The sequence below is a fragment of the Mastigoproctus giganteus genome, chromosome 8 (genome assembly GCF_048544385.1).
Source record: "Mastigoproctus giganteus isolate SK-2022 chromosome 8, ASM4854438v1, whole genome shotgun sequence".
Taxonomy (NCBI): Eukaryota; Metazoa; Arthropoda; class Arachnida; order Uropygi; family Thelyphonidae; genus Mastigoproctus; species Mastigoproctus giganteus.
In genome coordinates, this window is record NC_143582.1 from 58,228,378 (window position 1) to 58,243,329 (window position 14,952).

Consider the following 14,952-nt stretch of genomic DNA (forward strand, 5'->3'; position numbering starts at 1 on the left):
GTCTGACAAATTTGATTGGTTATTATGATGTGGTCACAAAGGAACTGGATGCAAAAAATAATTTTGATATCATATACTTGGATTTCAGGAAAGCTTTTGACACTGTTGCGCATGGAAGACTACTGTACAAATTGGAGCAGAATGGTATTAAGGGTAAGTTGCTACAATGGATAAAAGGATGGTTAAGTGGGAGAAGACAGAGGGTGGTAATCAATGGGTGCTGCTCTTCGTGGACTAATGTTATTAGTGGAGTCCCACAGGGTTCGGTGTTGGGTCCACTGTTGTTTTGTGTATTTATCAATGATATTGATGAAGGTATATCAGGCTTAATGTCGAAGTTTGCAGATGACACAAAGGTTGGCAGGGTTGTTAATGACAGTAATGGCAGTGTGCTACTGCAACAGGATCTAGATAATTTGGGCAGATGGGCTAAGAAGTGGCAACTGAAGTTCAACCTTGACAAATGCAAAGTACTGCATATGGGTAGAAGTAACCCCAGAGAAACGTACCAACTGTGTGGTACTACACTTAAGGTGGTAAAAAATGAAAAAGACCTGGGAGTAATTGTGCAGTCAGATATGAAGTTTTCTGAGCAATGCAGACAGGCTGCTAGGGCAGGTCATGGGGTTTTGTCAATGATATATAGGACTTTTGCTAGCAGGGAAAAGGAGGTGATTGTCCCTCTGTATAAGGCAATGGTCAGGCCACGCCTTGAGTACTGCGTACAGGTCTGGAGGCCTCATTTTAGGAAGGATGTAGATTTGCTTGAGCGTGTACAGAGAAGAGCAACACGATTGGTGAGGGGAATGAAGGGATCCTCTTACCAAGAGAGGCTTAAGTTCTGCAAATTGCAGTGGCTGGAGACTAGGCACCTGCGCGGTGATCTGATTGAGGTCTATAAGGCCTTGAATGGGTTGAGTACGCTGAATTCTGATGGAATCCTTCCACTTGTTCAGATTACGAACCTACGGGGACATAAGTTCAAATTAAGAAAGGACAGATGTAGAATAGATGTGCGGAAATTTGCCTTTAGCCAGCAGGTGGTTAATTGCTGGAACAAACTTCCATCTGTCGTTGTGGAAGTTGATAGGTTAAATAAATTTAAGGAGGAACTGGACAGGCATTTGGAGGGAATGGTGTGTTTTTTTGTTTTTTTTTGGCTGATGCTGCATAAGCTCCTACACTTGCTTTCTTGCATCATGTGCCACTACTACTACTACTATTCTAGGTGTGACCTGACCATTGCCTTGTATAACAGGATTATCACCTCCCTGTCCCTGCTAGCAAAATTCCTATATATCATTGACAAGACTCCATGACCTGCCCTGGCAGCCTGTCTGCACTGCTCAGCGAACTTCATATTTTGCTGCACAGTTACCCCCAGGTCTTTTTCACTTTCCACTTCCCTGAGTGTAGTACAACCCATCTGGTATGTTTCTCTTCGGTTATTGCTACCCATATGCAGTACTTTGCATTTGTCAATGTTAAACTCCAGTTGCCATGGTATCTGTTTTAATACCTTTGTTACATTTCTCTGAATTTCAGAAACTGACTGAAAATGCATTCCTTTCATGACTTGACTCCTTTTAGTCGAGCAAATAAAAAGAAGTCACAAGGAGACAAATCAGAAGAATACAGAGGGTGCTGCAACATTGTGATCGATTTTGAAGTTAAAAACTACTTCACTACAATGGTGGAATGTGTGAGAGCATTGTCATGATGCAAAATCCATGACAAAGCAAATTCAGGTCGAACCTGGTTGACTCACTTGCAAAGCCTTTCCAAAACTTGAAGGTAAAATTGTTGATTGACAGTTTCATTAGGTGGAAAAACTCTGTGGACAGTTCCTTTTTTGATCAAAAAAAACAAATTAACATGGTTTTCACTTTTAACTTTGATATTCTTGCTTTTTTTGGGTATTGACGAGGAAGCTCCCTTCCATTGTTGACTTTGCCTTTTTGTTTCGGGGTCGTAAGCAAATACTCAGCTTTCATCCCATGTAATTACGCGAGAAAGCAAATCTGGAACATCTTCAATGCTTTCCAACATCTCCTGAGAATGTCGCAACTGAATTTCTTTCTGCTCATGAGAGCAGTTTTTCAGTACCAGCTTTGCACAGACTTTCCTCATCAACAAATTTTCAGTCAAAATTAATCTAATCAGCATGTTTTGTTTTTCGGCAATCATTCTTGTGGTTAACTGCCTATCGCTTCGAACAAGATCACTCACACGAACAATGTTTTCGTCATGTCGAGTCGTGGAAGGACGCCCTGAATGCTCAGCATCTTCGACGGATTCAAGTCCTTCTCAAAACTGTTTTGTCCAATCGAAAATGCGTGGTTTTGACATGGTATCATTTCCATAAACTCTGGTCAACCTTTCATAAATATCCATTGACGATTCACCACTTTTCACCAAAAATTTTATCACAACTCTTTGCTTAAAATTGCGTTCCATTTTTCACATATCACTGAACTGAAACACATCTTTACATGAACCAACTTGTACAATGACTGAAACGACTGATGACATTTACCCTTTGCATGCAGGTAGGGGGGGGGGTTCAGGTTACACAGCGGGAGGATGTAACGATTTACAGTGTGGCCACTTTGACAGAAACACAGCTCGTAAACCACCTTTTTTTTTTTTTTTTTTTTTTAATCTATTATTTGTGTGCCTATAGCAGTAGTTAAAAGCAAAATTTCCATGATTCTGTCTCTGTACATTGTGCAGTGTATAAAGTAGTTGATGTAATGTTATGATTTAATATTGCTTCCTCTATAAATTTTCAGATTTCTCATAATCAGCAACAACATGAAAATTCTCCTCATTCACGGAAGCCTAAAATATGGGAGAAACAAAGGAATAAAAGAGGTAAAAGAATGAAAGGTAGAAGGAAAGGTGGAAGCAAAGGAGTATCAACACAAAACAAGAAATTAACTCAGCAGCAGCAACAACAGCAACAGTGTCTGCAGAATTCAGTAGATCATAGGAATAATATAACTCATAATAATAAGGTAAGTATTCCTTTGTTAATTATCATTTTTATAATTTCACTTTACAGGATAACATACTTGGACACTGGTATACATATTTCAAGATCCAGCTTGTGGACTGTTGCAAAAAAATGTATAACCCATTGTTCACTATTGTATATGTAGGGCCTTACCTATACAGTGGTATTGTCTTGGTATATCAGCTTTAATGAAACGTTTACGGCAAATTTAAGCTTGTGACCATACAGAATTTAAATGTTAATTTATTAGGAATTTTTTTTGTTTCTTTATTAAATCTCAACAAGTAAATGTTTTTCTTTAAAAATGGACAATTAAAACCCTTGATTCTGCAAGCTTAAAATGCTTTTGAAGAATGAGAAAAGGAGCAGCTATATTAAAATAAATTTTAAATTTCAAATGAGTGTGCATGTTTGATTTGTCATTAAAACTTAAAACAGAATAGAGGCACCACAGTGCCTCTTCTTTTATTTTCTCGGTTTCTTTTTCCTTCTCCTCCATTGCTTACTTTTTCTCTTTCTCTGTAGGCATTTAAAAAGTTCCTTTTTAATACCATGTTTACTTATAGAAAGTTGAGAATTCTAGAAAATAAACACAATTAAACTCAACATGTAGCTTCTTCGTCTATCAAAAGAATATATCTTTGTCTATCAAAAGGATATTTCAGAGACTGCTGGGAATCATGAGGGTACAAGTGAACACATGGGTTGTGTTAGGGTGGCAAAGAGGAAGAGCAGGTGCATGTATACTTGCGTGTACACCATTGCTAGGAGTTTAGTAAATAAATTTGATGAATTTGAGGTATTGCTCAAAACATCAAAGGCAGATATTGTTGGGATTTCAGAGACGTGGTGTCTCACAGATATAAGGAATGCAGAACTGGAATTTGGGGAGTACAATGTCTACAGAAAGGATAGACAGGATAGGAAGGGAGGAGGGGTTATGCTATTAGTTAAGAAACACATAAAATCCAAGGAAGTGAAGCCAGTCGACATCGCTGCACAGTGCAGTGTCGAGTCAGTTTGGTGTGACATAAGCATTGGGAGATCAAAATTGAGAGTAGGAGTGTGCTATAGGCCTAATGACTCTGATGAGTATAATAAGAACTGTACAGAGAAATAGAGTGGGCCAGTAAATCAGAGAGTCTTATAATGGGGATTTTAATTTCCCAGATATTGACTGGAATTTGGGGGCTGGTCACTCACACACTAGCAAGGCTTTTGTGGATTTATTGGATGATTGTTTTCTACATCAGCATGTTCGGGAGGCAACTAGAGGGAGTAATACTCTTGATTTGATATCAGTAGTGATTCTTCATGCATTAAGAATCTGCAGATAAATGAACCACTAGGTGGCAGTGATCACAGTGTTCTGAAGTGGGATTTACTCAAAGAAGTAACTACCATTAGGGGTAAAGGAAAGGGGTATTGCTTTCGTAAAGGCGACTACGATGGACTGAGACAGTGTTTAAATTCTATACAGTGGGATCAACTGATGATGTTACCAACAGCAAATTCAAAATGGGAAGCATTCAAAGAACTTATCTTGGAAGCTACTAGGCTTTACATACCAACTAAGAAATATTGTTCAAGGTTTAGGCCTAAATGGATGTCAGATGAACTAATGAGGCATATGGCAGAGAAGAAAAATGCATGGGATACATACAAATTAACACGTGACACAGAAGCCTATGATAGATACAAGTTGATCTGTAACCAAGTTACAAAGGAGGTTAGGCAGGCGAAGGCAGATTACGAGAGATCCTTGGCAAGGGATACGAAGAAAAACAGCAAAGAGTTCTTTACGTATGTAAACTCTAGAAGGAAGGGGATGAATCAGATTGGTCCACTTGATATTGATGGGTCAACTGTTGATGACCCTGCTCAGGTAGCTAACAAACTAAATGAATATTTTGCATTGACATTCACTCATGAGGAGTTATTCAGCGAGGGGAATGCCAGAGGTGTATTCAACTCTAGCAGTAAGCTAGAGAATCTTGTAATAACTGAGAGTAAAGTGGAGGAGAAATTGTTGAAGATAAACACAAGAAAGGCACCTGGGGTGGATGGGATCTATCCAGTTATATTAAAGGAGGCAGCAAAGGAAGTAAGCAAACCCTTAGCCATAATTATGAGAGCTTCCTTGGACTCAGGGGAGGTACTCATGGACTGGAGATGTGCAAATGTGACCCCAATTCACAAGGGAGGATCAAAGGCTGACACAAGTAATTATAGACCTGTGAGTTTAACTTCTGTTCCCAGAAAATTAATGGAGGCACTGGTTAAAGAAGCACTGCAGGATCATCTAGACAAGACTTCAGTTATAGCTCGGACACAGCATGGTTTTGTTAATGGGAAGTCTTGCCTGACCAATTTGATTGGATACTGTGATGCAGTCACAAAAGAACTGGATGCAGGGAATAACTTTGATATTATATACTTGAATCTTAGAAAGGCTTTTGATACTGTTGCACATGGAAGACTGCTGCACAAATTGGAGCAGTGTGGCATTGGAGGCAAATTGCTGCTATGGATAAAGGGGTGGTTGAGGGGGAGAAGACAGAGAGTGGTAATCAATGGACACTGCTCATCGTGGACTAATGTTATTAGTGGAGTCCCTCAGGGTTCAGTATTGGGTCCTTTATTATTTTCTGTATTTATAAATGATATTGATGATGGTATATCAAGCTTAATGTCCAAGTTTGCAGACGATACAAAGGTTGGCAGGGTTGTCAAGGACACTACTGACACTATGCTGCTGCAACAGCATCTGGAAAGGTTGAGCAGATGGGCTGAGAGGTGGCAAATGAAGTTTAACATTGACAAATGTAAAGTACTACATATGAGAAACAGCAACCCCAGAGCAACGTATCAACTCTGTGGTACTACACTGACAGTGGTAGAGAATGAAAGGGACCTGGGGGTGGTTGTGCAGGCAGATATGAAGTTCTCTGAGCAGTGCAGACGGGCTGCAAGAGTAGCTCATGGTGTATTGTCAATGATATATAGGAATTTTTCTAGCAGGGATAAGGAGGTGATTATTCCCTTGTATAAGGCAATGGTCACTCCACACCTAGAGTACTGTATACAGGTCTGGAGGCCTCATATCAAGAAGGATGTAGAGCTGCTGGAACGAGTACAGAGAAGGGCAACAAGATTAGTGAATGGAACAAAGGGGTGCTCTTACGAAGAAAGGCTTAAGTTTTGCAAATTACAGTGTCTGGAGACTAGGCACCAGCGAGGTGATCTGATAGAGGTGTATAAAGCCTTGAATGGTTTAAGCATGCTCAATGCTGATGGGATTCTTCCTCAAGCTCAGAAAAATCACCTGAGAGGGCATAAATTCAAATTGAGGAAAGACAGATGTAGGATAGACGTGCGGAAATTTGCCTTTAGCCAGCGGGTGGTTGGTTGGTGGAACAGACTTCCATCCCTTGTGGTGGAGGTTGATAGCCTAAATAAGTGTAAGTCTCAGCTGGACAGGTATTTTGAACGAACAGAGGGGTGAAGTGGAAGTGGGTTTTTTTTTTTTTTCTTTTTTTTTGGCTGATGCTGCATAAGCTTGCTTTCTTGCATCAAATGCCTCTACTAATGCTAATGCTAACTCACTTGTATAATTGCACATCGTTTTGGATATAAGAGATGTTGAGACTTTCACAGGCCAAAAAGGAATAAGCCCTGAATCTGATGATCTCATTAACCTTACTAATGGTTGGATTGCACTCACTTGTGACCTTTTTCACTCTAACTGGATGTACACCATAAGCCACTGGAGTTAACACTCTTTCAGCATCAGCAGCTTTTCATATAGGCACTTTTCTGATATCATTATGAACTTCACTGTTTCCCCGTGTTACTACTGTGGTTGTTTTTCAGTGTTCAGAATCCTTGCACATTACCTATTCAGCCTGGCTGCCATTTCAGCTGAATTGTAAATTTTTTCACCTCTTTCATCAAATATACTCTCCGCTTTTTTTTTTTTTTGTACTCATAAGTAGAACTTTTTTTTACCCATTTTTAGCTCTCTTTGCCATCAACTTTTCATACTCAGACTTTTTAAAGTCTCATCCCATTAGTGGTAAGAATTAAAGTATTTATTATATATTTGCTTATAGTTATCATAAAGAAATGGTAATAATCATATAATGCAGAAGTGTTAATATAGAAAAATGTATAATTGCTTATTTTTTTATCTTTGTTACAAATTTGAACAACAAAATTAATTCTTAATTTCTTTATTCATGGTTGTATTCCATATAATATACATATTAAATTCATGGTTGATATTAAGGCTAAACTAAATTTTACTTTATAATGATTTATGAAACTTTAAATGTTTGATTCTCACTTCTTTCTTTTTTTAATTTTTTTGTCTTTGCAGGACGAAAAACTAAAAACAACCAAAGAGTCAGATGAAAGTGCAGAATCTGATTCTGAATCAGAAGCTGGAAGCAGCCATTCTGGTTCTGGGGATCATGATGATTTGAGTGAGGACAGGAGTCAACAACAGAAGAATGGAAATGAGGAGGAAGATGAAGAATGGGAGAAATTTCAACAAAAAATGGCCAAAAAGGAGAAAGTTTTGGAGACAAAATCTAAAAAATCTCATAGTGTCCATTGTCCATTTTTTCCTGATGTAAGTTTTTTTTTGTTTCTAAGGGTAATATAATGGGATATTATTTACCTTACATTGTGTAACTTCATGATGCACATTTTAGAACTGCACAGTTGTCTTCAGACTTGAAAGTTATAAAAATATGGGACATTAATTGCTAGGTGGTCGTTTCATTATAGACAGGTATCAACTGGTATAGTGGATGCCATTGTCCACATTTGTGTGGTCATTAGGTGCTATCATAGACACACTCAGTGAAACTGGATATGCTAATTGGCATACTATTCTTCATGTTGGTTCAACATGCATTCCATGTGTGTGTACCTGTTTCAGTGAAATAGCCAGTAGGCTGAACACGGCCACATAAGCAGCAAAATGATAAGTAGAGTTGGTACAGATCCATGCTTATTAGATATCAAGGGATAAGATGTTACCTTTATTATCTACATCAGGTGCCCTTATCCTTGAGGAAAAAAGAATTGTACATAAAATGTGTCATTAACTGTGACTTAGTACCAGATGGTGAGGAGAGAGAAATGTTTGCAGTTGTGGCAATTGAGTATTGCACATGATAACCAGTTTAGCTACTGAGACATTTGCATTTCTCTTTATTGTTGATTCTTGCTTTGTGATCTCTCTCTCTCTGTCCCTCTCCCTCCCTCTGTGTGTGTGTGGGGGGGGGGGGGGGGACTTTTGAATGGGTACCCTTCAGCATAAATATTTTTCATCCTTTAGCCTTCTTATTACATTATATCCTAATTATTGTGATATCAGATTATTAAGAATGTGACATATTTCAAAGTTGCTACCATTCCCTGACCAACAATAAGCGTTTTATATGCGTTTTAGTATGGATTAGTTGAAATACATGTACCATGACAGTTGAAGTCTAAATTGTTCTGAGACTTGTAAATAGCTTGACTAATTTGAAGGTGCCTCCGTAGCCAGGTGGGAAGGAGCAGCAGTGCGTAGCACACGCTTCTTGATTAGACCGGGGTTCGAGCCCGTCACCACCAAATACGGAAGATGCGGAAAGGTCAAGGAATGACCAACGCATATCCCGGAGCAATATGGCCTTAGTTGCTAATGCTCCTAAAAACCAAATAACAACAACAACTAATTTGAAAAGAGTGCCAAAACTAAATACTGGAAATAATTTTTATAGTGAAATTGAACAGAGCTGCAACAAAAATTTGCTAGTATGCTGTACAGTCAGTCCTCGTATAGCACGATAGTTGTGTTCCTAGAAACCCTTGTGCAATATAAACAACAGGCCCTATGGGAAAAATAGGGTTAGGTGCCGGCCACCCAAGATTGAACGCACAAAACATTACCAAACACAATAGATAATCGTAATAAAATGCATATTTTATTATGACTATTACGTAATAAAATATTGCTAATGCTTTTGCTTCTATCGTAAGCAAACTTGTTTTTTTGTTTGATTTTCTATCCAAACAGATGACAGACATTCCATCTCTTCCAATTCTTTGTGTCTTAATCTAATGGATTTTAATTACACTTTGAGTTGTTCCTGCTATCAAAGTTTTTTATTTTCTCTGCATTCTTTGTAATTCTCGGCGTTGCCTCATTAGCACGTGCTAATGAGGCAACGCCGTTACTACCATAAATTAGTCTGTAGCACGTGCAATATCACGTGGTCTTTCATTTCGCTCAAAGCATTTCACAATTTTGTATTTTTTCTCTATCAACAGAGGCGGACTGGCCATAAGCCTTACCGGGGAAACCCCGGTGGGCCGGAGGCCGATGTGATTTTGGCCATAAATGCTAGTATGAGGCCACTACAAATTTTCCCGGGTAAGAATTTTTGATCCAGTCTGCCTCTGTTTATCGATATCGCTTTTCTTTTTCTCTCTGAATCTGCAGTGTCTTCACCAGGACGCTTCCTTTTCACACCTTTTAAGTATTTTACTCATTTTTAGGGAATAAAGCACAATTACAAAATGAGGAGGCCGCTTGATACACATAAACAAAGCTGCGCGCGTGTAGCAACTGAATAAACAACACTGTAAAGGTAGAGATTAATACCTCACATTTTACTAAAGCATATTTCTAGGGGTTACTACCATAAAACAATAAAAACAATTTCCAGTTGCGTTTCTGCAGTGGAATCTGTTATAAACTGGTAGTAAACTCGATCTAATTGCATTTGCGATTATACTGATAGCTGGAATTGTGTTGGTTTTTAGGTTATTATGGTAAAATGTGTTTCCCCTTCACTGATATAAAACACATAAATACATTTTCAGAATCTTCTCTTCATTCCTATCGTGTTGCGTTCGGTTGGGGTGATTCCGCGTTCGACTGCCATTTCTTGTAAATACAAAGGCGAATCAGGCATAACCGAATTCGGTTCGTGTTATATAAGATATCATTCCCCTATTTATAAATAGTATGATCGAATTCGTGTAGTGTAAACACGTGTTATACGAGGACTGACTGTATATAGTATTGTTATACAGTATGTGGCACCTTTAAATTTTACATTAATATTCTTCACCAAGAATTATGTGTTGAATTATAAAGAATTCACATAACTGTAACTTGCGTTACAAGTGTGCATGTATTTCATTTTGTTTACACCACTGAAAAAATAAATATGCTGATTGCTAATGGTACAAAATGCACAATTTCCCAATGCAGATGTAGTGCATCTTGAAGTCTTCGCTCAATTTGAGAGAAAAAGGAATGCACTTCAGAGAAAAAAATATTTTTGCATTGGAGGATTAAAAAAAAAAAAAAAAAAAAAAGTGCCCCCCCCCCCCCCCCAAAATAATAAAATAATAATAAGAAGAAGAAAAAGTGTGCCCTTCAGGGCAGGCACTTCACACTTTATGAACCTGTCGTAAGGAATTCACAGTAAGGAATGTGAAATCTTTCAATTTCTTTTTTCATAATAGTTATGCAGCTGGAGGTATGTAAGCTGTACATTAAAACAAATACTATGCCATTTATTATGTATAATTATAAATACCTTTCTAAAGAAAGGTATTTATAATTATACTCTTTCCAGAATATAGATACGCTTTCCAAAGAAAGAGTATCTATATTTTGGAATATTATTTGCTGTTTAATACTTGCAATACATGCAAAAGCACAGTAATGTTTCTCTCCTCTAGCATTGCTTGTCATAATACAGTGCTAACTGATCTTGCTAACACAAGCTGTGTAAGCAATTTGGGAGTTCTTGCACAAACCACTGATCAATTCATAGCTAATAACTCTTTGGATTTATGATAGAGAATCTGTTTTTTTGATTTGATTTGGCTCCTCTGTCTCACTGTTCATACTAGTTGTTGCCATAGAGTTTGCAAGAAAAAATTTTTTTTCCCTTAATTTCATTAAAGAATGCAGCAGTGAAAAACACCTGAGAATAGTTTGCTGTAACTTGTTAGTTAGCTATTGGGGGGTACACCACTTTATATTGCAGATTTTCATTTTCAGTACAATGCTTTTTTTTTTTTTTTTAGGAGCATTAGCAACTAAGGCCATATTGCTCCGGGATATGCGGTGGTCATTTCCTGACCTTTCCGCATCCTCCGTATTTGGTGGTGACGGGCTCGAACCCCGGTCTAATCAAGAAGCGTGTGCTACGCACTGCTGCTCCTTCCCACCTGGCTACGGAGGCACCTTCAGTGCAATGCATATGATATACTGAGGGATTGATACCCTCTCTTGTTTTATAAACATTAACAATAAAGAACATTAACAATAAAGATTAATAATAGAACTTACAGTTTATTAAAAACTAATGTAATTAAAGATTTATTTTCCAAGGAAAATGAATTACTTATTTTCAACTCCTAACTTGCATTGGACTGGTCTGCATTTTAAGAAAAGTTTTCTGGTGATAAAAAATCCGAACTACATTTTTAATAGAAATTCTGAAAGTTACTTGAAATTTGTTCTGCCACATCAGAGGTTTTTGTGAATAGGTTATATTTATATAAAAACAGAAATATCAAAGGCTGCATTTTCCTGTCAAGCATAGATGGCTGCAAACTGAATTTATTTTACCCTAGACTGAGTTAAACTTGTGTCCTTTTGACTTCCTTAGGCATCTAGTTTTGGTGGCTGTTCCTCTTTTAAGCATCCAGCAGTACCCAACCATCATATTGACATTCCATCCCTCTTGGTATTTTTTCCCATTTCTTTTATATCCTAATGGAATTCTCCCTCCCCTTCCCCCAGAAGAATTGTTTATTCTTCTGGCTGTTTGCATGATAGGGTTCCTATTTAAAATGAGTAAAGTACTTATGAAATAGCAATAAATGATTAAATAGTGTGAATTCTCTGTTGCTGATTTTATTGGACTCAGGGGAGGTACCCATGGACTGGAGGTGTGCAAATGTGATCCCAATTCACAAAGGAGGATCAAAGGACGACACAAGTAATTATAGACCTGTTAGTTTAACTTCTGTTCCAGGGAAAGTAATGGAGGCACTGGTTAAAGAAGCACTGCAGGAACATCTAGACGAGACTTCAGTTATAGCTCGGACACAGCATGGGTTTGTTAAGGGGAAGTCTTCTCTGACCAATTTGAATGGATACTATGAGGTGGTCACAAAGCAACTGGATGAAGGGAATAACTTTGATATTATATATTTGGATCTTGGAAAGGCTTTTGATACTGTTGCACATGGAAGACTGCTGCACAAATTAGAGCAGTGTAGCATTGGAGGCAAATTGCTGTTATGGATAAAGGGATGGTTGAGTGGGAGAAGACAGAGTGGTAATCAATGGACACTGCTCTTTGTGGAGTAATATTATTAGTGGAGTCCCTCAGGGTTCAGTGTTGGGTCCATTGTTGTTTTCTGTATTTATAAATGATATTGATGATGGTATATCAGGCTTAATGTCCAAGTTTGCAGACGATACAAAAGTTGGCAGTGTTGTTAATGACAGTAATGGCAGTATGCTACTGCAACAGGATCTAGAAAAGTTGAGCAGATGGGCTGAGAGGTGGCAAATGAAGTTTAACATTGACAAGTGTAAAGTACTACATATGGGAAGCAGTAACGTATCAACTCTGTGGTACTACACTGACAGTGGTAGAGAATGAAAAGGATCTGGGGGTAATTGTGCAGGCAGATATGAAGTTTTCTGAACAGTGCAGACGGGCTGCAAGAGTAGCTCATGGTGTCTTGTCCATGATATACAGGAATTTTTCTAGCAGGGATAAGGAGATGATTATCCCCTTGTATAAGGTGATGATCAGGCCACACCTTGAGTACTGTATATAGGTCTGGAGGCCTTATTTTAAGAAGGATGTAGAGCTGTTGGAACGAGTACAGAGAAGGGCAACAAGATTAGTGAATAGAACAAAGGGTTGCTCTTACGAAGAAAGGCTTAAGTTTTGCAGATTACAGTGTTTGGAGGCTAGGCACCTGTGAGGTGATCTGACTGAGGTGTATAAAGCCTTCAATGGTTTGAGCATGCTCAATGCTGATGAGATTCTTCCTCTTGCTTAGAATAATCACCTGAGAGGGCATAAATTCAAATTGAGGAAAGACAGTTGTAGGATAGATGTGCTGAAGTTTGCCTTTAGCCAGTGGGTAGTTGATTGGTGGAACAGACTTCCATCTTTTGTTGTGGAAGTTGATAGTCTAAATAAATTTAAGGCTGAGCTGAACAGGTATTTGGAACGAACAGAGGGGTGAAATCGGAGCGTTTTTTTTTTTTTTTTGGCTGATGCTGCATAAGCTTGCTTTCTTGCATCGTATGCCTCTACTAATGCTAATGCCACTGCTATTTGGACAGTACAGTATTAATTTATAAAAATAAAAAAAAGTTTATAGGCACTTTAATTGTCTTTTATTTTTATATAAACAAGAAATTTTCAGCTGTAAAAAAGTAATTGTGTAAAAATAATGCTTTGATAGTAAAAGGAATTATGTGAAATTTACATTTAATTTTTTACTGATGATAATTATCACAAAGTTCATAATGCTTTGTCTTTGCAAAATACTGTAAAGTAATATTAAAAATTGTTAAATGAAATGAGTTTTGAAGCTAAAATTTTTCATTGTATTTACTGAAATTTTATAATACTTGTAGGATAAACAAGAATACTGGTGGGTTTATTTAGCAGACAAAAAACGGCATGCACTCATTACCGTTCCATACCTTGTCACAAATTTGGTGGAAAGAGAAGAGGTAATTTTACGGTTATTTTAGTTTATATTACTTAATATTAACTAAGTTTTTTGTGATATAAACGTGTATTATATAAGGTAACAGTTCTTACAAAATAAATTTCATTTTGTTGCAGTTTTTTTTTGCAATATTTTGCAAATAAACTGCAACAAATTTTGCAAATTTATTATTATCCTATAAATATCTATATTTATATATTTGCTAATGTGATTGAAAGTGCTTTTTGGTCAGTTTCACAATATAAATTTTGCTGTTAGGCTTCTTTAAGATGTAAGGTGCTTATTACTTATAGTTTACCTTGTACTGCATTGAGTTTGAAAGAATATTTTGGAAAGTGCTGATGAAAAGACAAACTTGTTGAGACTATGCAGTGAGTGCATTCGAAGAATGCAAAAATTTATAAAAATAAAATGAAAATCCAAACAAATTCTCTAAAAAATATATAAAGATGGATTTCAGCTGCAACACCCCCCATTTCATCAGGAACACCAAGTCTATAAACTGTACAGACTTGATTCTCTAAATCAAGTTTTTGTGATATGCAGTACATATAGCATGTTTGTAAATATCCATCTGTTATATTACAACTAGAGGAGGAGAGGATGATTTCTTTGTTTGTTTTTGATGTAGAATGTGAAGAGAGATTAGCACAAATTCAGCATTCTGATAGGCAAATGAATGCTTGAAAAACTGGGTTAATGTCCTTAAGGGAATTAAATGAGGAACCCATTCATTGAACAATAAATTCACTCAGTTGCACAGTGCAATGCTTGAGCCTACACTTGTCCATCAAACAAAACAGCACAACACAACAGAATCTCCATGGTGGGAAATTGTTTCAATAGGAAGCAGCTGCTGTTAATGGCTATTGTAAAAGAAATGGGAAATATATTGTGCACAAAGTATAAGTGACAGAAAAGGGATATTGTTGACTAATAATATTTTAAGAATAGGAAATCTGAGGATTTAATAGTATAGGGCAGAGTTTCCCAAACTTTTTATACCTTGAGTCTCCTTAAAATTTTTCATAAATTTCATGCCCCCAACCTAAGTTCCGGAACAAGTGCAAATAAACAGATTTGACCTAAAATTTAGCTATGAATATATATACTTTTATAAATTAATATATACTGTACTTCAGTATAAT

The 14,952-nt window shown here is 37.3% G+C and overlaps 1 protein-coding gene across 1 annotated transcript in view; it reads left to right on the top strand.

Moving 5' to 3' along the window:
• Positions 1–14,952, top strand: part of Sec63 (translocation protein Sec63) — a 237,335-nt gene that overhangs the window by 195,264 nt on the left and 27,119 nt on the right. Inside the window, exons 15-17 of the mRNA XM_090379377.1 lie at positions 2,793–3,017; positions 7,395–7,649; positions 13,707–13,805. Of these exons, the coding sequence (XP_090235503.1) occupies positions 2,793–3,017; positions 7,395–7,649; positions 13,707–13,805 (579 nt within the window). The remainder of the gene's footprint in view (positions 1–2,792; positions 3,018–7,394; positions 7,650–13,706; positions 13,806–14,952) is intronic.